Source organism: Nyctibius grandis, chromosome 8, assembly GCF_013368605.1.
Source record: "Nyctibius grandis isolate bNycGra1 chromosome 8, bNycGra1.pri, whole genome shotgun sequence".
Lineage (NCBI taxonomy): Eukaryota > Metazoa > Chordata > Aves > Nyctibiiformes > Nyctibiidae > Nyctibius > Nyctibius grandis.
Window position 1 is genome coordinate 45,702,067 of NC_090665.1, and position 27,241 is coordinate 45,729,307.

At 42.1% G+C, this 27,241-nt stretch overlaps 2 protein-coding genes across 8 annotated transcripts in view; one reads left to right on the plus strand and one right to left on the minus strand.

The window, feature by feature from the left end:
- FGGY (FGGY carbohydrate kinase domain containing) overlaps positions 1-27,241 on the plus strand; it is a 325,680-nt gene that overhangs the window by 5,583 nt on the left and 292,856 nt on the right. For 4 of the 7 annotated variants that reach the window (XM_068405659.1, XM_068405670.1, XM_068405672.1 and 1 more), the window contains exon 2: positions 26,840-26,975. The gene's annotated coding sequence lies outside the window, so the exon portion shown is untranslated. Of the gene's footprint in view, positions 1-21,182; positions 21,200-21,875; positions 22,255-23,107; positions 23,170-26,839; positions 26,976-27,241 lie in introns of those variants that run through there. The other 3 variants (XM_068405661.1, XM_068405660.1, XM_068405662.1) reach the window with 3 other exon arrangements.
- On the minus strand, positions 19,099-21,152 carry JUN (Jun proto-oncogene, AP-1 transcription factor subunit). The gene has a single exon (XM_068405674.1). The coding sequence runs from the start codon at positions 20,531-20,533 to the stop codon at positions 19,589-19,591; it is 945 nt and encodes a 314-aa protein (XP_068261775.1). The 5' UTR covers positions 20,534-21,152; the 3' UTR covers positions 19,099-19,588.

The following is a 27,241-nucleotide window of genomic DNA, read 5'->3' on the forward strand; positions in this document are numbered from 1 at the left end:
ATTGTTAATGCATAACATGGAAAACTATGGTTTATTGTAGGGAGCCGAGAGGTCTGAACTGTGTTCCCAAATCTGCTAATGACTCAGTCTGTGATCTGCAAATGATTTAGTCTTCAGATTTGACTTAACAAAGTTCTGAAGATCTATCCGTGTCTTGAGTAAATTAATATTCCTTACTTAAAGTTTGGTGAAATGGGAAATTTATGTCATCAGTATTATTGTTCCCATGCGAAGCAGAGATAGCGATACTTGATTACCTCCACAGGGAAGTTTTGAGTTCTGGCAGTGGGAAACGTCACGTGAGTGCTGAGCAGTGTCGTTAATATCGACAGCACAAGAATTTTTGGAACTCCTGAAACATTTAAAAACAGAAATTGTGATGCTCTTTAAGAGTCTGTTAGTATGGCATTAATTTCCTAGTGTTCTGAATACAGAAATTTTACTAGTAACCAGTACAAATGGAAGGGTGCAGTACTCCTAACCGGCCTTGAGGAGGAACATTTGAACAATATATGCAGGCAGCATCTCTTTCAGAGCCACTGCGGGACTTCATTTTGGGAAAATAACATGCAGCAAATTTCTTGTTGCTAGATGCAAATTACAGTCTTGAAAATATAATCATGCATTTTTTTAAAAAAGTTCTTCATTGTAAGTATGTGACTTATGAGGAAATTCTGTCTTAAAACAAGAATTACATATGACAAGAAAATTTTGGCAGCTTGTTGTATGTATTAATTTTTAGAACTTATGTTTTAAAAGCCTTTATTTTTTAATTAGTATTTTAACTACTTTTAGAATTAAGCCTCTGTTCCAACTTTGACTTCACAAAAAGATTAGAAACCCAAACAGTTGAGAAGAGATTCAGAACTGGCTATTTGAAGCATGCGTTTTGTTTGTATCTTTTTAACTTACTAGCTCTGTTTATTTGACATATAAATGTTTTAGAGAAGGGAAAAATATTTAGGTTCCACACCTCTTCTCCTTTAATTAAGTACCTGAGAACACAAACACATGGGATCACCAGGAAGCTCTTCATTAAAAATAAGAATGGCAAAATTTAATATTGCTGAAGATCTAAGAAAAGAAAGAAGTCAGACAGAGGAAGAGGCAAATCCTTGGCCACCTTTGTTATCTTTTACATTTATTTGCTGTCTGAGGGGCATAAGGTGATTTTTTTTTCTTGCTAAGTACTTCACAGACCACTTTTATTTCTGCTGGCTTCTTTAGCTCCATGTATCCCAGGTCTGTTCCTTATTACATTATTTTGAAAAGAAAATGATGGGGTTTGCTTCTGTCGTCTTTGTCAGGTAGCACTTACGGATATTGTTCAGCAATATGGGTATATAGCGGGATATATAGCAGATCAGCTTATAAGCATTGAGGAAATTTCATGTTTTACTCTAGAAGGACATCATAGTAAAAAATTCTGATTGGTACTAGCGCAGGTTCTGCTTCAGTAGTGTCATCAGAGAAACTTCATGCTGTAGGGGTGCTGATTGTATTTTAATTCAGTGTGTTGTCAAGAACCCTATAGTGGGTAGATTGTCCTGACATAGAAGTACTGAAAACCTTCACATAGACCACGTAAGCTCTAATACCATTGTTAAATGCAGAAGTAAGACTCTGTGTATATGTAACATTACCTTAATTCAGCTAGATCTATGTATACTTGGCACTGGCATTGTGGGAGGATATCAGCTGAGGACAACAAGGTAGAGTTTAGAGCAGGCCTTAAAAAGGACAGGTGATGCTATTGATAGGAAACATCTCTGGTTTGGCCTCTGCCGAGTAAATGTCCACATAGAGAGCATCTGCTCCCTGTTTCAGCCCAGAAAGGAGGCCTGAGCCAGGTATTTCTGACATGCAGTCTCAGTTTTGCTACTAACTTGTGTCCTTGGGCAAATCACTTAATCTCTGTGCCCTGTTTACACAAGCATTTAAAAAGGAGATTTTTTTCTACCTCACAGACATGTCCTAAGTGTTTATTACGGTTGGTGCAGCGCTTTGAAGTTACAGAGCGCTTTGAAGTTGTTGTCCTTTGAAGTATTGTTTTCTCAGAGATGAACATTTATTTCTTAAATTAACACGTGCCCCTGTTTTCTAGCTTATTTCACGCTGCTATGTCATCATCAAATAGCCATTTCATTTTCTCTAGTTTAATTTCTCGAGGATGAAAGGAGCCCGCGCTGCACCTTGCGGGCGGCTCGGGGCCCGGGAGGGGACGCGCCGTGGGGGCCAGGCGCCAGCAGGGGGCGCCATTTCTCCACCGAGGCTGCCCAGCGCTGCCGCCTCTGCTGCACCGCGTGGGATGGGTGCCCCAAGGGATGCCGTGGCTTCTGGTGCTCTCTAGGGCATTTTCTTGATAAAATTCATGGAAAGCCAAGCACTAATAACACGGTTTCACTCACCGTGGTATTTTTATGTTTCCCAATACATACTTTAATTTCATTTAAGACAATTGTTTACGGTGGTGCCTGTTGTTTATTGGGAACGTATCTTGCTGTAGAATAACTAGTCTGTAAGAGATAGTAAAGCCAACATCATTATCTAAACACCATGAGGGATAGAGAAATATATCTTGGTAATCAAGCCATTCTCATTAATAAACATGGCTCAGGAATAAAGCTTTGTTTTGGATAACCAGAAATCTAAGTGTGGCCTAGCTGGTTGAGGTTGAGCTATGTTTAGGTATAGCCAGACGGTTAGAAGTGTTCGTGATGATGACTGGAGTGTACTTGACTTATTACAACACTGGAAGAGAAGCTGACTAGTCAGAATGGCTCCAAGAGAGACAAAATGTAGTGCTTAGGTTTGCCTAAAGATTAACTGCAGTGAATTAGGGAAGTCAAAAGGGGAGCTTTGGCACCGAGTGATCTTGCCTGTGTTAGTCATATTTCTGCAGAGAGTAGGCTTGGGGCCTTCCTGGTGCTGAGAAATCTCTACCCTGGCTGGTATTTAAAGATGAGGTGTTCCCTAGAGCAGTGCCGTCCTCTGAGTGGTACTGGCACACACAGGACATGCATAGCATCAGGGGCCTGAGCGGGGGCCTGCCTCAGGGAGGGGAAAGCCGATCTGTCCAGTCTCAGGTTTTGCATCTCAGACCAGCACACTGGGCTCCCATCTTACCCTCTCTGCAACCTGCATGTTGGCAGGGCATAACCACCCCTGCAGAGTCCTGTGCCACGTCCTGTTCTTGAAAGAGGTACCACGCAGAAGGCACAGCTTCACAGCTTTGTCCACTGTTCATGGATGCTTTCAAAATGCTAAGTAACAATACAACAGCTGATATAATAATTCATGTGTTTTATTCTATTTCCAATACAAGTCATGGTGTTAGCCCAACACTATAGTACTATTTCCTCAAGTATAAACAAGTGAAATCGTGTTAAGCACCCCTACAATGCAAAATGTTCTTTTTTCCGAAGATTAGTGTGTACTTTTATGAAGTTCCCAGCCTGGGGTAATTGTAAATGGGTAATACACATCTGCAAAGTGCCACTGATGGCTGTAAATGCTGATGGAGCAGGCTGTCTATCTGGATCTAACTGTAGGAATGAGGCTTAATGCACATAACTCAGCCAAAGTGAGGATTAGGATTGTTTTTCAGTTTACCATGCATGTATTAGTGAACTTTAAGAAGAGTGACCAAACTACTTAGAAACCATTTTTTGTCATTCAGGTTTTTGAATAATTAGATTAAGTATTTTTCCAAAGTTCTTCATGGAATTACTTGCCAGGTAATTTTCTGAGAAGCAACATAGTGGAGGTAGAAGGAAAAAAAGCTTTCTTATTTGGCTTCGCAGAGCTAAGGAAAAACGATGTTCTTGCTTCAGAACATAAATAAAATAAAAGTTGGTTTGAAATGAACAGAAAAATGTTAGTAATGACATCATGAATTATATATTTAGTTACTGTTATTTTCATAGTGCAAAGTAAAAAAAAGAAATATTAACATTTTTGTGTCTAAGTGATGAGTATTACTAGTCATTTGTTTCTATACATATTTATTCTGCAGAAGTCTTTACTAGTAGTCACAAGCTAAATTTAAATTTAAGAACTAATTAGCCTGTTAATCTATTGACTGAACCTGTATGGACACTAATACTGATTTTACTAAAGACGAGATACCATTTTCCAATTCATTGGCTTAAAGTTGTATCAGTGTCATGATTTTTATAATAATTACATTTTAGAAGTTTAAATATGTCCTTTCAGTCCAACACTAATAGAAAGCAGCTATGGCAAAATGCTAGCCCTCGTATCATTAGCATCAAATGCAAATGATGTAAAAGTATTAAGTTACTAAATGCTGAGGCAGCTTCAAGGACCAGCAAAACCAAATGGAGAGAGGGAGGTTTTTTCTCCAAAATGGGCAGATTTTTTTTCAGTTTTAAACCAAAGAAGCCCTTGTGGTTTTGAGTCAGGAACATACACTCTGTCAGTGAAATCTTACAGAAGGAAATACTTTATAGAATCTAATCTTAACTGTTGAAGTCCAAGATCCTCGTTACATCCCCCCCACTCATCGGGCTAACCTTACTGGCAGCATTACCCCCAGAAGGTGAATATGGTGGTGCCACTGGATCTCCCACAGAAGCCTTTTGGCCAAAGTTGCTTTGTAGATGTAATTTGTGAAAAACTATCCTGAATTTACACCAGTATGCAAGCAGAATTTTGTTCTTACTGATTATAAAATGCTGTAGATATGAGTAGGGTATAACGTGACTTTGAAAGGAAATAATGTTTTGCCACATCATAAACCAGTTTTAATTGCTGTTATTTATTAAGTTATTACAGGTAGATGTCAAGCATCAGACACAGTACAGACGTTTACCTAAACAATGTCTTGCTAATGAAGTCTCCGCACACACTCTTTGAAATTTTGCCCTCTCTGAGGAATCCATTTACAGTAAAATGTATATAAATTGTATTTATTTATTATGTCAAAAGAATTATTATGTCAAAACTATTTATTTTAGTTCCACGGCTGTTTTTTTTCTGAACTTGAAGAAATATAAAACTTATTTCCACAGTGTGGAGAATAATAGCAATATTTTTTGTTCTGGTATGAAAAATTATAAGTACTCTGTAAAAAAATGCAGTGTGTCTTCTGAGTTAATGGTTATAAGCTTTAGTTTCTAAAGCCCACCACCATCTTTTTGCTTACTGCCAGCAGCAAAAAGATACTGTAGTCTTGGGAGTGGGAGAGCAGATAGTAGTGAATAGGGGCTTGGTTAATTCACTCTTTAAACCTATTAGAGGGCAATTGAAACAGATGAGAGAAATAAGTTGATTTTGGTTATTTCATATTAAATGACTAAAATATAACTTTCATTTGAATTCTACTTGTCTTACTATTCAGATACCTGTTACCAGGACATCTTCACTATTCTAAGTCTCCGTATCTATACCACTTTCCTAGGCTTTAGACAATTCAGATTACCGAAGGGGCTTGCTTGTAACCACATTTTTAAAGAAAAATTGTGGTTTTTCCTTCCTTGTTCTGGAAAAAAGATATGGAAGCATTCAATTATTTTATTTTTCTGATTACCTTTGTTATCATTCATGTGTACTCCATCCTGATGAACTAGTTAAAGTCATCTTGGATTTTTACTTGTGTTCAGTTTATGTTTGTTGTACATCAAAATGAAATTTAACTTTCCTACTATAGGAATGCTTGAAAATCATAGGCATGTGATTGTTTCTTTCGTCTTAGTGTTCTAATCTGTTCTCAATTCTGTAACTTGGTGAGTACCTTTTGTTCAGTTTCACAGTATTTCTCATTGTTAGAGGGTTTTCTGAGGTATATAGAGTTGATTCTTTCACATGGTATCTCCTCTTTCCAGTTCTGAGAGCTTCCCCTGTCTTCTGTTTGAATCCTCTGGCGTTACTGACTATTTTGGTTCCCCCAGAATGTGTATGTCTTCTTGTATGTCAGGATCTGGATTCCTGCACCTCACATTAGTTCCAGTTCAGCAAAGTATGCAATTATACATCTAACTACAGAGAGGTGCCTCAGTGGAGTGAAGTTTGACTCCCAGAAACTTTAGTAGGACATTAGCACCTCCTGTCTTTTTCTGAATTCTGAATTATGCTTTAGCATTAAGGAATTGATTAATTGGAACACTGAATCAGGACCTCAGCTATTCTCCTGTCTGTTGGACTCCGTGAGAATTACCCTTGTTGATTTGGATAGCTCCCTAAATCACAAAGTCCTGACAACTCCTCCAGATTCATGGTGTTTGCTTTCCTTGGCATATCCCAAAACATCCTTCTCTGTTCAGCTGCACCTGTGATATTCCAGCAGCTCTCTTTGTTCCCAAGCCATTATGTCTTCCTACTCAAATTTCCATTCAAAGAGTGATTCATGCAGCAGGGGAAAGGCATGACCTAGCTGCCCCCTCAGTTTCCATCGCTTTGCAAATCATGTGCAGTCTCATCTGAACCAGAGCTTTCATTTCAGACTTCTCTGTTCCCATTCCTGGAACTAATCTTTTATTCCTTGCTCCTGTGGTCTGCACTGTGAGGAGGGAAATGTTTGCTGCATAAAGAGGCATGTTTTTTTAAACTAGCTTTGGTCACAGGAGCAACGAAAACACATCAGCATGGATTTTCTTTCCCCTAGGAATGCCTTTTCTCACAGCAGATGAATACATATGGTTGTTACCTGTACCATAGCTACTCAGTGGACAAAGCACAAGCTTGACTCATTATACCAGCATCCTTTTTTTTTTTTTTTAATAATAGCTTTCATTGTCTGAATGTTTGGTTCTGATGTCCAGCTGGAGAGAATTGCACACCTCCACCAACAGTCTTTACAGAGCTGCATGGGCTTCAGTTATTCTTTCTAACGCTTTTGATGTCTTCCATTGTCCCCAGTACTACTTTCCTCTTCATCCTTTGAATATTACTACCTTATGCCTTTTTGAGTCTCCTCTTCCACCATTATTCCTCTATCACCAACCCACTCATTTACAACTCCGGTGTCTCCTTTACTGTGCAGTAGAAGCATTCCCTATTTGAGGAAGTTTTTGAGGTTTGTTTTTGTCTTTCCCTTGCCTAACTAGCAGTTCTGCGTTTACAAGACTCTCAGCGTTAAATTGTGTCCTCCGAGACTTCTGGGACTCCTGCCAGGTGACGTGGAAGATGCTGAAGAGGCATCTAGACCCATTGTAGTCTAGGTGTAGGTATATTTTTTGTTATTATGGTTCCCAGTGAAGCAACCTCTTTGGCTCAATATGAATAGCATAACAGTACACAGAATAGTAATATGCCCACTACGGATTTTAGAAGACCCAGATTAAGGAAAGAACAGTGATTTTTAACAAGTACTTTTGCGGTGTATTAGCTATAATAAGTAAAGAGATGAGCTAGAGGATCAACCTTCTTTTTCCCTTGTGTCACAAGACATAGGGAAAGCTTAGTTTCAACTAAAAGTTAATGTAGCATAATGAAAATGGGATCAACATGACATTAAGAAATGAAAGAAGGGGTATTGTAGTGACAGCTCAAGCTATATTAGTACCTTCATGTTTAATTCAATAAAATATCACTATTTAAAATTTATCTGAAGCAGCCAGAGCTTGCAATAGAATTCAGAGGAAACCCACTAGAGAGTACACATGGCCATGGCGTGCTAGAAATATTGGCAAATTTAGTGTAATGGTAACAGATTACATCTCAGATTTGCCCTTTCTGTACTGTTTTGGTTTACTACCTGTATTATTTTATTTTTGAATCATTTGAATCAAAAACCATTAAGCATCTTTTGCGCTCTGTAGGCTTGCTTTTTGTTAGTTTATTTTACAACAGGTTGCATTAACATTATCTAGATGTGACTTTCAGTTTTGCATGGATTGGCACTAAAACCACCAGGATGGTAGTTTGTTCCCCCTTCCCCTCTTTTACTCACTGGCATAATTTCCATCCAACAAAGCTTTTCAAAAATAAGGAAGGAAGAGACCTTCCTGTACAAGCTTCCTGTGCATCCTATCCAGATATAAAAGACTTGTGTAAAAGCTTGGCAGGCAATCCCAGCATATGCCACTTAGTGACTTCCTGATTTTGTGCTATCGTGCCACGTACAGCAAATGAATCTGAAAATCAGAGTAATTTCCATTCATTTTCAAATAAGAGATCTGAAATGGTAAATTTCCTATCTGTGTATAACGCCCACATTTTAAATTAAAAGTTTTGAATGCTGACAGCATTAGTCATAGGAAATCCTGTATGAACATCCAGCACTTAAGTTGGACCTTCCCCTAGATCACGCCGTAGAAGGAGCTTACAGGAAAACAGTCGGTTACTCTTTAATACGGCGTTGATTTTTAACCCTTTACATGCCATTGCATCCGGTACAATGGTGCTTTTTTTCTAGAGCCCATTTCCCATTTTCTTGTGATCGAAATGGTATCGAAAAACTATATATTTCAATGCTAAAATTTTCTGTATTTTAATAATATAACAGTAGCATTCTATAGATGCGTATGTATATGTATTCACCCTCCCCCATGAACACCAACAGTCTTCAGTGTACACTCTTCAGAAGAAAATTAATTTGAAGAAAAAATATTGTTTTAGAATATTTTATTGGCTATAAGGGAACCAAGTGTTTCTATAATAGCAGGATGTAGAATTTATTTATAGTTGCATATATATGGTTAATTCTCATACCAATATATTGCATAAAATGCTATATATTTTAAAATATTTGGTGAAAAAAAAATTGGTGCTCACAGAAACACAGAGCTTTGATAAATAGTTTTTGCTATTTTGCTAGTAAAATTTTAAGTTAGGTGTGTCAGCTTACATTATTCTCTCTTTTTGAGATGCATACTGTCTTGGATAAAAGTGAGGCAAAATAGCAGATTACCCCAGACAGCAATTCACGTGCACCTTGGGCATGTGGTAGTAGTCTGTGAAAGGCAGTGGGACTACCCCTGTGCTCGGAGGAGGATTTACTGGACATGACCTTCAGTGTCAGCAGTATGTTACTACCTTAATGAAGACTCATACCATGATGCTGAGAGGGCAAATATATTAATATTCATGTGTTAATTATCAGCTTCAAACAAACTGTAGAGCTCAGTAAAAATGGAAAGCTGAAAAAGCCAACATAACTTTGTAAATTAAACCATAACATGGACAAGGCATGAAAGTAACATACACAGCTGTGTTGCACAGGATCATTTTCATATTACACGGGTGAATCAACTTTGATAGTTTCTTTGTCTGTATTTAAAAGGAGCCATCCCACAATGGACATTATATCTCTTTAAAAAAAAAAATCCCAGTTATGATTTTCATTTAGTGGGAAAATCCCACACATGTTGAGTTACTGTGGAACAGCTGGCTTAAATTAAGGTTTCAGACTTAAGGAAGGAATCCCAGAGCATAAAGTATCAAATAATAGCTAAAGTCAAGATTAGGGTGAGGCTTGTGATGTTAGGCACGGCGAGCATATATAAGGCAAATGAACTTAAAGAATCGTAGTTTTTTTCTAATGCGGTGCATCATAGTACTCCATTTTTAGATCAAAATACAGCAATTGTTTAAATATAGTTTAATATAGTTTAATAAATTAATCACAATACATTTGAATATATCGTTGTTCATAAGTGAGAGGCTTTAGATTATGCAAATACTGATGGATGACAATGAGAGAAATAGAAAGCCATTAAAAATCCTCAGTGTTTGAGAGCTCTACTTCTATTCTGACTCTTCTCATGAATTTAAAGAGCCTTTCATATATTTTTGGAGCTTCATCATTATAGATAATAATCTTTGCCTGTATAGGCAAAAGTGATAGTTTTTACTGGCTACATGGAGAGTTTCTGTTTGTTTTCAACCTATACTTACAAAACTTCTCTTTTTTTAACTTATAGACTCATGGTGTCATAGAGTCGTTTAAATCAGAGTGTAGATCTCGGTGAAGTCAGTATTATTCTGAAGATCCAAACCAGAGGAAGGATTTAGGCCAAGACATAGTTCTTTGGTTTGGGGCTTTTTGGTTTTGTTTTTTAAGCCAAGACCTGAACTGCCTGCAAAAAGGAGAATTAGGTAAGTTCAGTACTTCTCTTCTGGAGATCTGTAGGTTGTGCTTCACACAACCAGTGGTTATGGAAAATCATGTGTGGGACACCATGAAGTAGCTCCTCATGTAAAGCTATAGGTGGAATTTGAACCTAAATTCAGTACTTATTGTCTGATGTGAGCTGAACCCCAGAAACACCGAGGAATCTGGTTTGATTTTTGCATGTTAGTTGCTAGGTCTTCCTTGTTCCTGTTTCTCTACAGTTATACAAGACAAGGAGTTTTATTTCTTCTTAATGCCCTTAGATCCCTACTGCCGCCATAGAAGTTAGACCCTCCTGAAGAGGCAGGGAAAGGGTGAGACCGTTAGCAGTGTGCTTTCACAGATTGCTGGGCCTGCACTTTTGTGCTGTGATGAGCAGTGTGTTCCCAAAGCAGGTAACATTAGCTTTTCCTTCTTTGATCGGACTGTGGATGTGTCAAAACACTCAGAACTAAATTTCAGGAGAGAATATCATTAGAAAGGCTACAGAAAATCAGGCAGCACTATTCTTGAACTGAGCTCCTGGTGTTCCTAATTTGCAACAGATTTAGGAATTAAGCTGTTTCTAACAGAAAAAGAATAACTTTGTAAGATCTTTCCTTCCCTGAGCTCATTACTTTGTTGCTTTTGTCACCATACTTTGTCATCGTTACCTTTAGAGTTTGATTGGAAATGTAACTGGCTTTGCTAGTAGCAAATAGATACTATAGATACCAACTGTGAGAGCATTTCGTTAACCAGGTTGCCACATGCAACACACAGGCACATAACCATGGAAGCAACAACAATTAACATTAAGTTAAAACACAAGCCTTTCTCATATTGCCAGTCTGGCCTTTCCTGTCCAGGGAAAAACACAGAAGCAATTTCTGCACATAAGAATGATAATGGAGTGAACAGAGGGGGCCAAGGAAATAGCTTGAAACTAATTTTGGGTGTGGTAGTGTATTTTGTAAGTAAATTCAACACAGACATGGAAGCCAATATCAGGAACATGTGCAAGAAATTCCGTTTATAAGACTTTGAATAATAACCTCACTGCCCTCTTAAATAATTTTAAATATATATGCATAAAGTTAGTCATCTAACAAAAACAGTTTCATAAGCAGGTATACTAAGGACTCACAGTTCTCCTTCAAGTTAATGGGTGCATGAAAAATGTTCACTGTGAAAGTCAAACCAGGTTTTATAGGTTTGTCCATATGGGAAGTTAAGCTTGTTTAACCAAAAGTGTGAATTCAAATTAAGTTAGTAAAACTGGTGCAAAATGTGCCTGGGCATTTTTGTAGTGTAATTTAAATTGGGAAGAATGAATTTAAGAGTTCTGACTCAATCTGTGGTAATTTGAAGATTGCTGGTGAGCATTTCTTTCAGAAGATGCCACATTCCTTCTGCTTCTACCTGCATTTGTGTTCCATTTCCCCGATTGCCCCCCATCATTTCAGGTGTCTGCAGAGCTGTGTGGTTAACAGAATAAGGGAAGCAATGCAGATTAAAATAAGTATCCTACAATAGTCCAAAAAGCACTACCAGCGCAAATGAGGGAGTGGAAAAGAAGAGGCAAAGGAGGAGGGAAAAGGTGGCTGCTCTGGCTGGCACCGATGTGAAATAAATGCTTACACACATCAAAGGTGAGCTCCCTAAGGCCAGGAGGTGGATCCGTCAGTGCTCGCCTGGCAGCAGCAGCCCTTGTAGCAGTAGTGGCCAACTGGTTTGCTACGGCAGTCCACAAACTGGCATATAAACCTAAACTGCTTTATTCGTAGCTTCTTAAATCACCACACCTAAAGCTACTCGAGGTCATGCAGCAAGACCCCAAGTTATATCAAAAAATTAAGACTGTGCATACCTGTGTACCAGTTTGAAACAATCAGTTTTAAAGAGCTGGAGCTATGTAACTTTCTTACGAAAAGAAAAGTTTAGTCTGAGGCTAAGCAAATTCCTGATAAGAAAAAAAGTCTCTTGGGAGAAAATGTTTTGCCCTTGCTCATTTTCTTTCTTTCTGCTCTGGAAATTCTGACATCCCTGTTTCCCAACATAAGAACACACTATGATTTTTAAACATGTTTTCTTTCCAATATTTATCAGTGGCCTGATTTCCCAAACTGGTAGATCCAGCATCTTTAGGACTTGTGCTACTTTTTGGTAACTGTCAATCAGTATTTTGAAAAATAATCAAATTGGTCAACTTTATTGTTACTTTCACAAAATTACACAGAAGCAAAAGCTGTCAGTAGTTGCGAAGCTTAGTCAGGGGCACTTCCCTAAACGTGCTAAGCTGAGGTGGTTTTGGGAGTGCAGAAGTGGGAAGTAAAATTCAGAAGTCTCTAACCAAGCTAATGCATTAAAAGCACATCTAAACCTGTGCAGAGAAAAGCTGCCTGCTTTTTCACAGGTCACAGCCCTGAAAACTGATGTGGTGGGAAATGAGAGAAAGATGTGCTGCTGCCTGCAGTGCTGCACTGGAAAGATACTGGTTAGAAATCTGCTTCAAGGAGAAGGAACCTGGGCAAAGACCACTAAATTCTGCTTACTTTCCATCATTTAGAGAAGGAAACTTTGCTGTTAACTTTTCAAGGGTTAGGTTTGGTTAGTACCCTTGTTGTAGACTAACTGTAAACTCTTGTACTGTCAGTCCTGAAGTCAGCGATACTTACTGTATAGCTTTACATAGTTTTCATGTAATTTTGCGTATAAAAGCTCTTTGTTAATTAATTAGAGTATATATATTTAGAAATACTTTATCTGGTTCAGTCAGAAAGCAGGGAGAACAGACAATCTGTATGACAGCAAAGACAAACGGGACAACTAGAGATGGGTTTTGCCTTGAGAATTTGATTCTTTTTCTCCCCTTCAGGTATTTGGGTCAGACACTTGGTAATTATTTAGCATGATAAAGATCATACCTTGATGGGGCCCTGAGACACCACTGGAGGGTTCATAGTAAGTCTTGTTTTTAATGAGTTTTGAAGGACTTTTGAACAATTAATGTTTGGAGATACCTTAGTGTTTGTATAAGGAAAAAAGTGGGCACATTATGTATGTGATGCAGTAAAGCTTTGCATATGGAAATTCGTTCATCACGAACACATGGTGGATGTTTGCAGAACTTTTCTGTTTAGTAAAAGGAAGTGTCTCCTGATTCTAATCAGGTAATCATTACACCCTGGTTTCATCCTATCTGACTAGAGGCTTCTAAGTTAAAAAAAGCAGACTGCTGAGCCATAGGCACTTCCAATTAGCAATTTAGTGTACCCAAATCACTCTCTGAAGAGGCCTGTGCTTTTCTGTTAACCGTAAGGAGAACTTGTGGAACCTCCTAACCTAGATAACTTACTTAGGTGTCAGAAGTTAAGCTCAATAAATCCTGAGCTGTATCTTTAAAGTGTCATGGCTTCATTTAAAAAGGAACTTTTTGTGTTCAGCTTCTCAAGGTGAAAATAAAAACAACAACCAGAGCTTGCAAGGCAGGTGCAGCAGCTCACAATTTTTACTACTGTTAAAACGTTCTAAAACTCCTTTTGGACACAAATGAAAATGAACTTTTCATAGTTGCGAAGGTGCTTTGATTTGCAGTCACACAGAGGTCAGCAACTTTGAGAAGCGCATCACTTGAAACAGGAAGGCTCCAGTTTTGGTAGTGCTGGGCCATGCTTTTAAACCTCCCAGTAAGCCATCCAGTGGAGATTCAAAACTTCTTAAGTGATCTCTTTTCAGTATGAGTGCTGTGTGAATGGCTTTGTGAGTTGGAATAGCAACGTTCACTGGATTATGCCTGCATCGTGCATGTTTTCATGACTTGTTCTCTGAGACATAAAAGGCATGATAACAGCAGACATCTAAAAGTCATACCCACTAATTCATCATCGTGGATGAGCATTCAGAAAAATAGCCATGGATGCTCGATTTGGGACTCTTAGTGTCCTCTGAAATAACTGTGGTTATTCTATGGTTAAAATGATGCAGGATCTCCCTACTCGTTGCAATGATTATTTTAAGAATTTAAGGAAGCTGTTAAAATTAATCTTTTTTTTTAGTACCTTTCCATGATAGCGGGTTTCACCTGAAGACTTTTCTGGCTACTACATCATCTGAGCAAAGGCTTCTGTTGCAGGCATCTGTGCAGCTTGTTCCAGGACAGTTTGCTTTTGAGCTCCATCTGGTGGAATTGTGTCCTGTTTCCCACATCTTTGGTGTTACGCTGCCAGGTTTCACAGGAATTGGGTTTAATTTAAAAGAAAATAAGGAACAAAGTTCACAGTTCAAAGGAATTTCTATCAAGTCGCTGGTCCTTTTGTTTAAGGAATCAACCTAAAGACTGCTTGGAGAATACAAGGCTCAAAACACAAAATAATTGTGAGACTGAGGAAAAGAAATATTAGTTCTTCCTCCACTTCTGTTTACAGAGTTAGTTTCTAGGTATTTTGTAGAGATTTGGATTAATCAATTCAGTCATAACCTATCAAGTTCTGTATGAGATTTCAAAAATGGGTTACTCACTTTACGCATTTTTCTGAATTGGGGTTTTGTTTTATTTTCCCCTAATGTCTGTTGTTACTCTGTAAGTAAGAAAATTAGCAGTGTTTTCAATATTTAATTAACTTTTTAAAAAGCCATTCTTCCCCATTGTAACTGTGTTTCTAGTATTTCAGAATATTTAAGGACAGAAGGGACCGTGATGAACGTCTAATTTGATTTTTGTAGTTCCATTGTTCCTTAACAAAAATGTACTGCAAAGAATAATGTGCAAAATTGGAAAAGAGGGCCCTGCTGTGCAAAACCGTTCTAAAACTGTTTAAGTAATCAGAGGCTTTCACGGTAAATTATATGATGACTTTCTACAAGTTTTCTTTGTAAGAAGCACCATTCTCTGTTCAGGGGATATATTATAATGCTCATGTCAACAATAATGTATATGTGTAGAATTAGGATTGCCACCCGTCCTTCAGTGCAGGCACTGGTGTTGGCAGTGCGTGTAATTCTAAAGAACAAGTACTTCTCTGGGAGAATTACCTTCTCAAAAAGCAAACTGCCTACATTTTGAATTTTCCTTTTCTTTAGTTGGAAGGCTAATACCACCTTCCTTCTCCTTGTCCCTCAGCTAATGCTGGCTGTTACGAAGGTATGTTCTGTTTCATAATGGGTTTGTGTATATGGTAATTACAAATATTATTTCCTTGCTGTCCATCTGCCTGTTAGCAATATTTTGTGTTTGCTTATGATGTTTGCAACTTTTTTTTCCTACACAGCAAACTTTGCCTGAACTGGTTTTAGTTTCTTGATGTGGGTAACTCTACGCTGTTATACCTACGTCTTAGGAATAGGGGTAGAGAGGAGGAGATGCAGAACAGATCAAGTGCTAAGCTTGATATTAAAGATAAGTGTTCTTTTTTTTCAGTTCTGTCTTGTACTTCTCATGGACATGGTACACCGCACTCCGTAGTGTGCTCCACAGATGCCCAAGCTTGTTCCAGCCTGAGCTGGTCCACCTGCCTCCGCAGTCTTTTCAGTTACGCTGCCCAGGCTCATAACCCCAGAGCCTCGCTCAGGGTTACTCACTCAGGCAGAGCACTGTGCTGATCCAGCTCTATATTCCAATTTTGCCACTTGTTCGGGCTCCACACTCCACTGTGCAGTGTCCATATGTGCTGTGTGATACTAGATACATGATGTAAGCCGGCTGTACAGTAACCTGGGTGTCTGTAAGTTAGTTTCTTTGCTTCCCGCAGAGTTGTGGGGATAAGATCATTAATGCGTATGCAGCAATGTACTTCATTGAAAAGCCTATTTACTTTTTCAGAAAGTAATTATTATAATGGATTTCTTAGGCTTCTGCATGGGACAAAACTGTCAGTCATTTTTCACATAGGTTTGGAGGGATATAGTCTGTATTTCTTGACAGCTTCCTATAAAATGGAAAGATAGCCAAGGTGTCTCTTGGTTGCTAGACTTCACTGTTGAGTGGGTATGCGCTGCCTTATGCTGGTATTTAAAATGCCATGGTTTGAGGTCAGTATTTTTTAGACCTACAGAGACGTAGGCAAGTCAAGGATGGGGACTCTGTTAGTAACTGCTACTGTGTTCTGAGACTGAAACTGGCTGGTATGCAACTCTTCTCCACTGTAGAGTAAGTTAGATGATTGCTACTGTTATTTCTGTAACGACAAGAACTTTGGACTGAAAATTATTCAGTGAGTAATCATGGTGAAACCCCCCTTACAGCTCACTTCTGTTCATGGGACAGAAGTGTGAGGGTTTTGTTGGTTTTAGTACAGACCCATATTCTAATTAATATTTCTGTGTCCCAAACATGTTGTTCTGATTAGAGGCTCTTTGCCTAGGCATTTCTGTGTAGCCTGCCCTGTTTGAAACCCTGCCTTTTTCTGACTTCACTTCCTGAATCCGTTGACAACACTCACAGCCAAACAAAATACATGTTCACAATGCTGTTATTTGCAAAATATTCCCTTGTGAGTACAGCTGGGGCAACAAAAAGCGAGTTTCTCTCTGAATCTCAGAGAGAACTGACTATTCCTTATAGAAGTAAAGCACATAGTGCATTAGGCAATTTTAATCTCGGCAGTTAAGTGAGTGTTAAAACTTTGCATTTCACCACGTACGTCTTGTCATTACCGTTGTGCATATTGATCACCGCATGATCTAGTAATATACTGAGTGCTAAATTTTAATCTATGCTGAAGTGAACCGGGTAGATAGATAGATAGCAACAGGCTCATTGCCCACCACGCTGTTTACTTTGCCCTGTCTTAGGCCTGATCCTCAAACGAGGTATGGGACCAGAGAAAGGGTTCATCTAAATCGCCCCTCGTCTCCTTGTGAAACTGCATAACTGGCACTCAAAACCACCTTGCTTGATGGTAGATCCTCTGACTGGACACCGGTACCTCCTGAGCTGGACGGAGCCGAGTAACTGGTGTCACAGAAGCCAACCCGTCAGACGATGCCCACTTAACGAGCAGTGCTATTACTCAGTAACTTTTTTGCCTGTGCTACAGAACATCTCACTTGAGAGAGAAAACACATAACTGCAATGCTAAATGTCTGTGTGTGCGCATTAGGATAGGGTGGAGCAGACTGTCACTCAGCTGTATTTAATTAACATAGTATTTTATATAATGTATTTATTTTTTACGTAATTAGGTGATTAAGCAAAATGCTTGCTAGTAACATCTATTCCATAACCCAGCACTGTTGAGAGTTAAACATGCACCTTTGCATGTAATTAATCTCCTTGCCCTGCTTATTTTGCTAGTTGGCACTTGCTAAATCCCAGTAAAACCACACCCAGCCGTGCTGTGTATTATCCCTCTGCTGTCTATTCCTACATATGGTCAAAATCAACTTACCTTCCGGGTTGCTGACATCAGCAAAATGTACTCTTGGCAAACTACAGTATCCTCCTAGTAACCCTTTGTTTGGTTGGTGTTGTTACAATTGTATTCCTCTGACAGCAGCAAACACCAGCTAAACAGTGCCTACCTTGACACTTGGATTATGATGTGGAAGGAGATTACCATATTGTCATATTTTAAACATTAAACCAGCCCCTCATGTGATAAAATGCATATAATATGGGGAGGAAAAGAAGTTAGAGGAAAGATACTTCTATGCTTCCTGTAAGGAACTGACCCACAGTAGTTGCAAGTTGCAGGGTATCATTTTGATACCAGTAAAGGTGTATATATATCCAATTATCTAGTCATCTTGTGAAGTGACCTTAAACAAGACTGTCACTTCAATTAAAATTATGCTTATTCCTATTTTAAGGAAAAAAGTCATTTTTAAGACTGCCTGCTCTAAAAAGTTAGCGTTCATTAATAATGAATTTCTAATATTTTCTGGCTGTCTTTTGATAGCATCTATTTCCTCTTAGGTGTTTGGCTCTAAACAGCAAGCAGGAAAACATCTGGTATCCCTTCAAATGTATGCTTATTAATTAAACTAAATGAATTTGGTACAGTGGTGAAAATCCTGGTATAATAATTGTTCCCCCCCCACCCCCAAGTTAAGTAGCATGTTTCTAAGGTATATATTTATATTGTCATTGTACTAAAAAAACAAGATTATTTTATAAAAAATACTTGGGAAGTACCAGAGAAGTTGCTATTTTCAGCAAGTTGATGAAAACAAGCAACAGGAGTTGCTGTTTTTCAACAAGTTGCCCTTTTCATTTCCCACTAGGTTCAGTTTTCCCAGCTTTTCTATGCTATAAAGTTTAGAACCTGTAGTGACACCCAAAAGGGAAAGGATTTTAAGATAGGGAAAGGGTTATAAAATTATTTTACTGTTGACAGCCACATTGTCATAAATGTCAACAAACAAGGATCACCTCTTACCTAGGAAAGAACACAAGAATAAAGGTGAATATTTCTATTTTTGAAGTCTACAGCATGTTTTGTTTTGGTTTTTTTGTTTGTTTTTTTTTTTTTTAATACAATCACTTGCCTTCTTATCTTCTTGAGGGCATTAATTTATTAAAAAGCATGTCAGATCAAGTAGTCAGTTGCTCCAATTATGGAGCACTTTCATACACTGGCTTTCTACCACTCCACAACCTGCTTGAAGTTTGCTGGCTGAACTGGGCCACTAGAACACGGCAGGCAAGCTAGGCAGGTTACGCTTGGGAATTACAACTTCAAGACAACTCAAAAAGTTGTATTAGTTTGGTGATCAGGATCTAGCTTCTCTCCCTCCTCCTCACACATTCTCCAGGACATGCCTGTCATTACAGAGTAAGTCTAACATAATCCCTACCCTTCAGAGTTCAGCATAAAGGGCATTTTCCCAACTCAGGTACTAGCAAAAAAAAAAAGTGTGAGGGGGAAATGCATTTTAATTATTTTATTTTTCTTAAATATAATAGAACCTTCTAGAACTTTTCCAGAAACAGAAACATTAAAAAATTATACTTTATTACAAATGGTAAACTCAGAGTGCTAAAAAAAAGCCTCTTATTTACAAACAATACTGGGCAGTGCCCAAATAAACAACATAAAAATAACTTACAAAGTCATGAAGTAGTTTATTGACATTAATCAACTTTCATAAAATAAAATAAAAAAAAAGATATGTACATACACAATTTACTTGAAGGCAGGCAGAATAGTTCTTTTTTGTTTATCAGCCTCCCACAAACCTCCCTCCCACTTTTTTTTCCTTAAGTAATACTACATAAAGCAATCTACAGTTTCTATTGCAGTTTAACCTTTAATACTGAATGATCATCGAATGTTAGGTCCATGCAGGTCTTGGTCAATGTTAAACAAAGATCTGACATCTCATCTGAGCAGGAACAGCACTTCTCGGAGCGCTGCTGGCTGCTTCACTACTAACTCGAGCTGAAGGCTCGCCAGTCTTTCCACACATGCGCTTTGCAGAGCACAGGCAGGACTCAGCCTTTCAGCTTTTACCATTAGCTTTATGCATCTGCCACTTTTGGTTTTTTGTTTTAGTTATACCACAATACCACAGTTCTCATTTAAGACAGTCTCTTCAAAACGTTTGCAACTGTTGCGTTAGCATTAGCTGGCACCCGCTGTTGACATGGTTCATGACCTTCTGCTTAAGCTGTGCAACCTGTTCTCTGAGCATGTTGGCAGTGGATGCCAGCTCTGAGTTCTGGGCTTTCAAAGTTTTCACTTTTTCTTCCAACCTGGCAATCCTTTCCAACTTCCTCTTCCGGCATTTGGATGCCGCAATTCTGTTTCTCATGCGTTTTCTCTCGGCTTTGATTCTCTCCTGTGACTCCATGTCAATAGGGGACAGGGGAGGAGTTTCCCCTGGCATTTCAGGTACAGTCTGAGGCTCTTCTTTCAAAGCCTGAAGCCTGGGATGCTGCACCGGCATCTGGGGGTTTATGTGGTGCTGAGGTGCATAGCCCATGTTGCTCGTGTTGTAGTTCGGTGCGGAGTTGAGCGCGTTGGGGTTGAAGTTGCTGAGATTGGCGTACACCGGGGGCTCGCTGTGCAAACTCGTATTGAAACTGCTGTTGCCGGCCATGGAGGACACAGGTGCCATGCCGCTGTTAACAGGTTGCGCGGCGGAGGTAACGCTGGGCAGGGTGTTCTGGTTGTGCAGTTCCGCCAGGGCTCTCACAAAGCCTTCCGCGAACCCCTCTTGCTCGTCGGTAACGTTTTTGGGGCAGAGGAACTGCGTCGGGGTCGGCGTGGTGGTGATTAACCCGTTGCTGGACTGGATGATGAGCCGCTCCAGCTCAGGCGAGGCCAGTTTCAGGAGTCCCACGTCGGGGGAGGTGAGGATGTCGGCGTTCTTGTTCCTCAGGTGCGGCTTCAGGTTGCTGGATGGGTCGGACAGGTTCAGCGTCATGTTCTGCTTCAGCACTTTGGCGTTATTATATCCATACCCGCCGCTCTCCGGCGGCACGAAGCTGGCGTTCAGGGCATCCTCGTAGAAAGTAGGCTCCATCTTTGCACTCATAGAACAGAGTCCGCGGAGTGGCGCCGGGAGCTGCGGCAGCGCGGAGAAGCTGCCCGGCTGCCGCTTGCGCCCCGCTCCGCGCGGCCGCCCCAACCCTCCCGGCCGCGCAGGGACGGGGGAAGCAGAAAGCAGAGCCTTACTTCTCTCGCCGGGGCGCGGAGGCTCCTCCCGGCGCGGGCCGGGCCCGCGGTCCCTGGTGCCGCCGCGCTGAGAGCCCGCCCGGCCTGGCGGGGCGGCGCGGGGCTTCGGCGGGGCGCCTGCCGCCCTCCTCCTGCTCCTGCCGGGGGCCCGGGACGCTGCTCCGCCGCCACAAGTTGCCGCGAGTACTTTCCCCGCCTTCCTGCGCGCCCTCGCCCGGCTCCGCACTGCTGTGCCGGCCGCGGCCGCGCTGTGCCTGCTCCGCTCGCCTCCACCCGGCGGCCGGAGTCGCGCTGCCGCCCGCCCCGCGCTCTGAGCCCGCTCCCGGCGTGGAGCCCTTCACTTATCAGCGACCGGGAGCCCGCTAAAAATAGCCCATGATGTCACCCCGCGGGCTCCCCATTGGCTGCCGCCGCCTCTCCCGGGGGAGGCGGGCCGCTGGCCCGGCCCGGTGCATATCAGCCGGTCGCCATGGCCACCCCGCCCCTAGAAGCTTCTCAGCGGCGGCGCGGGGCCTTGTGGGATGAGGTAATGCTGGCGGCGGCCCGCGGCATTGTGGGCTGACGTCTTGTTTTTGAATATCTGGTTACCGCGTCCAGAGCGCGAGCGGGGTTGGCCGCCGCCGGCGCCTCCTCAACGGCCGCGTACCAACCGCCCGCCGGAGGGGCGGGGGCGCCGCGCAGCCCCCTCGCGCCGCCCCGGCCGTCGCCCGCAAACCGTCGCCTCCCCGCTGTTTGTTTCCGCCTCCGTGTGTTTGTTTCTCGGCCGGTCCCCGCGGCGGGCTGGAGGCGGGCCGCGCTCCGCCGCGCACCGGCGGGTTTCGGCCTGTCGTGTGTCCCCCCCCCCCCCCCCCCCTACCCCCAGCCGGTGGTACGGCCCTTCAGGTGGCGCTTCGGGGGAGGCCTCACGTGATTTCCCCCGCGCGCCGCCGTCCCGCCGTCCATGCGGCTTCCAGGCAGGGCCGGGGGCGGTGCTCTGGCCGCGGCGGGGCCAGGGCGGGCGCCAACCGCCGCGGGGCGGCCCCCGCCCACGCGCCCGCGGCGCTCCCCGCCGGGGACGTGCCCGCCCCGCCGCGGGGCCCAGCGCCTCCCCTCCCCTCCACGCCGGTCGGGCGTGCCTGGGGCTGGCGGTGGCCGAGGCCTCGCCCTCGCTCGCCTTCGAGCCGGGGACGGCGGCTCTCGGGGGAGCCCCGCCGTGCGGGAAGGGCGTCCCGGCTCCCGGAGCGCCGCCAACGCCGCCGGCCGGGCGGAGAGCGCTCAGCCGTCCTCCTGTGGGGCTGAGGGCCCCGGGGGCCGCCCCCGCTGCCCAGCCCAGCGGGAGCCGCGGGGTTTGGTGATGCGGGTTTCGTCCGATACCGCCTGATCGCTGCGGGGGCGTACGCGAGGGCACGGCTTTGCCCGTTACCGTGATCGGGGATGTCAGTTCCTGGGCTCAGAAACGTGCCAGGAGAACAGAGGGGAGAAGTAAAACCTGACAGGGAAAAGCCTGGTTCCGGAGGGGCTTCTCTAAACTCGTCCTCCGAGGGGAGGGGTCAGCCAAGGCCTAATTTTAGAGAGTGCCCTAGTACTGCTGTGGAGGTACAGGTTAGTCGGGAGGGAAAATAAAGGCTGGGGTTGAAGGATCCTCCTTGGAGAGAAAAGTCTGCTGGCATGTTCACCTCGGAGCAACAGATGGGTGATCTCTGGTTCGCCGTAGCCGCTCTGCTGAACGGGGCATGCATGTCTAGTACAGATCTCCAATAAAGCGGCCGTGCCCTACTGCCTGGATTCAGTTTTATTACCTTCCCCCTCCTCACCTTGCCCCACACACCCTTCTCTCTGGGAGGTGTGAGTTTGTGAATGCTGATAAGCAGCTACCTCTGGAATAAAGTGCAGCAGCTATTTAAGGACAGGCGGTGACAGGACGCGGTAGGACAGGGACTGAAGGGGTGTACTGTTGTCTACAGTGCAACAAGTGCTCCTTACGCTTGCAACACAAAGCTGTTACTGCTGTCGTAGGGTGGTCCAGCTTTTTGTGTCAGTGAAGTACTTGGTCTATCAGGTTCAATCACATTTTACTATATGTGAAGCTGACAAACTTCTGTCTAGGTTTGAAAATACACTTTCAAATGCTCCAGTGCTATTTTTTCCTAGATGTAATGACATAATTACCAGTTGCAATATAGGAAGCAACAATGAAGCAAACAGAAAGACAAGCAGCTGTGAAAGAAAAGTGAAGGTCTAGCTCCCCTGTTTGAAGTTGTTGATTTGTTTTCTTCCCGGTTTCCCTCCGATGTTCCCACCTGACTTCAGCCGCTATATTCATTCGACCACATGGTGGGCACTGGTGTTACTTTACATGCTAACTGGAATTATGCAAATAATACATGCACTTCTTTGTGCGTTTGTGTGAACAGTCTGTGGCACGAAATACAAAGTCTTGGCCGGGAAGCGGGGGCTCGCTCTGTGCTGTTGGTATACACACAGCCTTCTCGTAGGCAGCATCTGTCTGTGTTGCAGGTAACTCAAACTACTCAACGGCCGCTGTAGCTTCAGCTGCAAATAGTTTTGCTGAACAGCAGTAAGTTACTGCATATGCCTAAGAAAATCTCTGAAATTCATTAGTGCAGCAAATGCTATAAGCAGTTTAACTCCTTTTTAGTCTTTACATACAAGATAAATAGAGGCCAGTGACAACTCTTCTGGCACAAGAGCCGAGGGGCATCAAATGAAACTGGCAGGTTGAGAACAAATAAGAGAAATGGCTTCACAGAATAGTAGTTAAGCTGTGGAACTCCTTGGCAAGAGTGCTGTGTGGACTGAGGGATTTTAAAGTGATTAGGTGAATTCACAGAAGAGAAATCACTTATGGGCTGCAGAATGCAGTGCATCTCTCTGGCTCTGGAAATCCCAAAGCTGCAAATGGCTCGTGCCCAGGAGAGCATCCCCAGGCAAAACTGCTGTGTGGGTGCCCTGGTTTTGTGTGCCTGTCCGGGTATCCACTCCTGGCTCCTGTCAGAGATAGGCTATCTGGTCGGACCTGATGTGGCGGTCCTTGCTGCCTTAAAACTCCCCCGAGATAGTCCATAAGTGATCCGTTTCTGTTGTGTCAGCGTGCAGTTTTGATGTTTATAAAGGGCTTGTCTATGCAGGGAAGAAATTCTGGAGAAATGTAAGATATGAATTTTAAGTAGTTTGCTGTGGGGAGGTTTTTATTGTGAAATAAGAATTATTTTAAAATTAAACTAAAAGGGTATTTTTTCTGGGTTCTGTCACATAGGAAGCCATGCAAATGATTTGCTTTAGCTAGTTTTCTGTATAGACAAATAATACTAATTAAGTTTGTTCTGATTAATTGTTGACATTTAATTTGTTAGAGTTTTGTTGTTTCGTTTTGTCTTTTTGGGTAGTTTTTTTTGCATATTTCTTTTGTCCTAGAAAGCCAAGTTCTGACTACAAGGAACATGGTCAGTGTAGCTTTAACCACTCTGTTTAATATATATTTGTATAACCTGAAAAACTGTGCCTTTATAGTCTGTCCAGTTGCCCCACTGATATCAATGCAAGTTTTTCATTAGCTTCAGTGAGTGTTGGATCGGGCTGGAGGGATTCATTTAAAGCAATTTAATATGTTTTTTTTTTTTATCCTCCACCCATTTTAGTTTTCTACTTCCTTCCTTTTACAAAGGTGGAGTTTTGGGACTAGACATTCCAGTTTGCCGGAGACGTGTTGCTACTGGGGCCTGTAGCTATGGGGGACACCCATCAGTCCACTCATTATGTTAATTGCTACTCACTTAGAGGTTATTTGGTCGAGGCTGGCAATAGACAGTCAAGCTGGTCATAAAGGTTGTGCATAGTAGGAGAGCTCTGAAATCAAAGACAAATGCTCTTTGCTGCTCTGAGGGGATTTTCTACCTAATTCGGGACCAACTGGTGAACAGGCACTTACGGAGGTCTCGGCTTAGATTTCAGCCCCAAGTTCACCATCAAGTGCCCCAGATCAGAAGTGGGCCCTGTGAACAGAGAGAGAGTGATCCTTCGTGGCCATTAGCCAAGGAGCTGGGAATCTTGGTGACTGTGCCCTGATTTATTAAACAGCTATTACTTAAGGGCTTTTTTTCCCCCTTTTTCCTGATGTCCTTAAGTAAATAGTCCTTTAGTAGTATGAAAGAACACTTACCGACCCATTTATAAACCATAGCCATTTACATGTCTCAATAAACTAACTTGTGGGTAGGGGCTGGAAATGAACTATCTATCTCTGTTGCTGTGAGAGGCAGATGCTTTGAGCAGCAGTAATGCAGATCTTGATTTATAAAGTTCTCTAATCAATCAATACAAGACTGACTGAGGCAATCAGATAATCTGAATAATTAAATGGCTTTTCAGGGACAAATTAAAATTTCTTATACATACCACATCCGTCTAAATTATCTTCGGTGTCCAGGAATAAATGGGTTCATTGTTTTGTTCCACTCTTGTATCACAAATGCGTTTGGCTTATTTCTAGATCATTTAGGAAAAAAAAAAGAAAACTGGATAAATGACAGTTTCTGCTCTTTTATATTGGAAACAGTGCTCACAGAAAGAAATGCTTGTTTCTATACAATTTTTCTTTATGCTTAGATATATTACACCATCTTGCTTTTTCCCCTTATCAGAGATGCTTCCACAATATTTTTTTTATATAGACAATTATTTTTATTGTATAGATTTTTTCTTCTTTTTTTATTCAGTTCATGCTTTCAGTTGTGCTCTCCTGCTTCACCTCTGTGTGAAGTCAGTAAGAGTGGGAATTACTGCATATCTCCATACTGCTTTTCACTTGCTTCAGGAATTACTATAGAGCAGGTTTCCCCAACTGAGGGAGACAAGAGTTTGAAGAGTCAGAAGGAGCAAGTCTTTTATTTACTACATCAGAGCGTAATAAAAGAAGCTGGGAGTGTGAGGGCACAAGGAACAGAGTTTCCTTAGGCTAAGTGGAAGTAAAATAATTCACAGGTGCTCCTGCTCCCAGTTCCTCCCCTGTTCCTCAAGGTGTGTTTAAGTAGTCGGTTCAAGTCCACCTAAGTCTGCAGCACAGCAGAGGTGTGGCAGAGGTGCCACCTCATCCACCCCCAGCAGCCATGGCCTCTCCTTTTGCTCTTTGCTCCCAGTAGGGCTCATGTGGCCAGGGAGAGATCCAGGAACTGAATCTGCCTGAAAGCTGAGCTGAAATTAAAATAACCCCAAATATTTGAGTATACAAGGGAGGGGTGGGAATGCATAGGCTGGGGGAAGAGTGGGATTCAGAGCTTGAAGGGAAGGACCCTGGAACCAGATCTGTACAAGACCGAACGCTAGTCTTGAGCTAGTCTTCAGTTTGCACATGAAAAATGCTCCTCAGAACTAGAGGCGCGTGTAAATGAATATCATGTCCATCTCCTCCACCCTCGATTAGTCATCGCATAACCAAGCTGTACGCGTTCAGTCCTTTTCATCTTTCTTCTTGTCAAGCCCTTTAGCCTGTCCCCCTCACCTACTCATCCCACCAATCATTTTAATTAATCTCTGAATTTCTTTGAAACTAATAGTTTGTGGAATGGAGGAAAATGAGTAGGTTAGAGAGACAAGACTGTGAATGATGGAGGTGGGGCAAAGTTAGGAGACTTTGCAAGACCTGTTGGGTTACCTCTGGGGCAGGACAGCAACACTGACTATAAACACAGAGAAAGGCTGGAGAAGTAAGGGAGGAACCACTAAAAACATTTTCAATTTTCTTAAGAACGCTGTCTGAGCAATTCAAACCCTGGATGTTTATGCGCAGCAACATATGAATGAAAGATTTGAGATGATTGTCTCTAAGGTAGATAGGATGATCTCCTCTTTACCCAACAGTTAGTTATACGAGATTTCTCACTATTATTTTTCCCATTCCCAGCTAGCTTTATAGAGGATTTCAGTGGTCACTGCAAGTGCTCAGAAATATATTTTCAAATAAGTAATGAACTATATATTTTTTAATTCAAACAACTGTATATATTGTATAATTTTTTGATCAAAAACATGACCAAATAGAAGTTAACTACATTGTCTAGAGATGAGTCTGAAAGTAACCCTGGGGCCTTGCTCCCCATGCGTTTTAGGGTGTTAAAAATCTAAATGTCACACCATTAATGTCTCTGTGTTCATTATTTCTATACCATAGCATAGCTGGTGCTCTGAGAAGTAGAGAACTGGGCAAAGTTCCCGTCCTGTGGAGCTTACAGTTGGAAAAATCCTCTACATGCAAAGAAGGCTGGCAGAATAGCAGCTGATCCGCAGTGGGAGCCCAAAGAGTGAAGGTAAGGAGTAGAGGAGGCACTGGAGGACGTGTGGCATATGGGAAGCAGACGGCTGTGCTCAGCATTGTGAGCTGGCAGCATGAAAATTTTACCATACCAATAGAAGCGTGCTCATGCTGAGTGGTGGGGAGGCAGATGAACCTTTGAAAAGATATTTACTGTGTTTGGGGACACAGATCCCGCTGGAAGGGCGCATTTGTTCAGATATTACTGAGGCGTGGTTTCTCTGTGGAGAACTGAAGTTAGCTTTCTAGCATTTTGATGTT

Coding starts and splice junctions, on each gene's coding strand:
- JUN (XM_068405674.1), bottom strand. CDS start 20,533: ATGAGTGCAAAGATGGAGCCTACTTTCTACGAGGATGCCCTGAACGCC.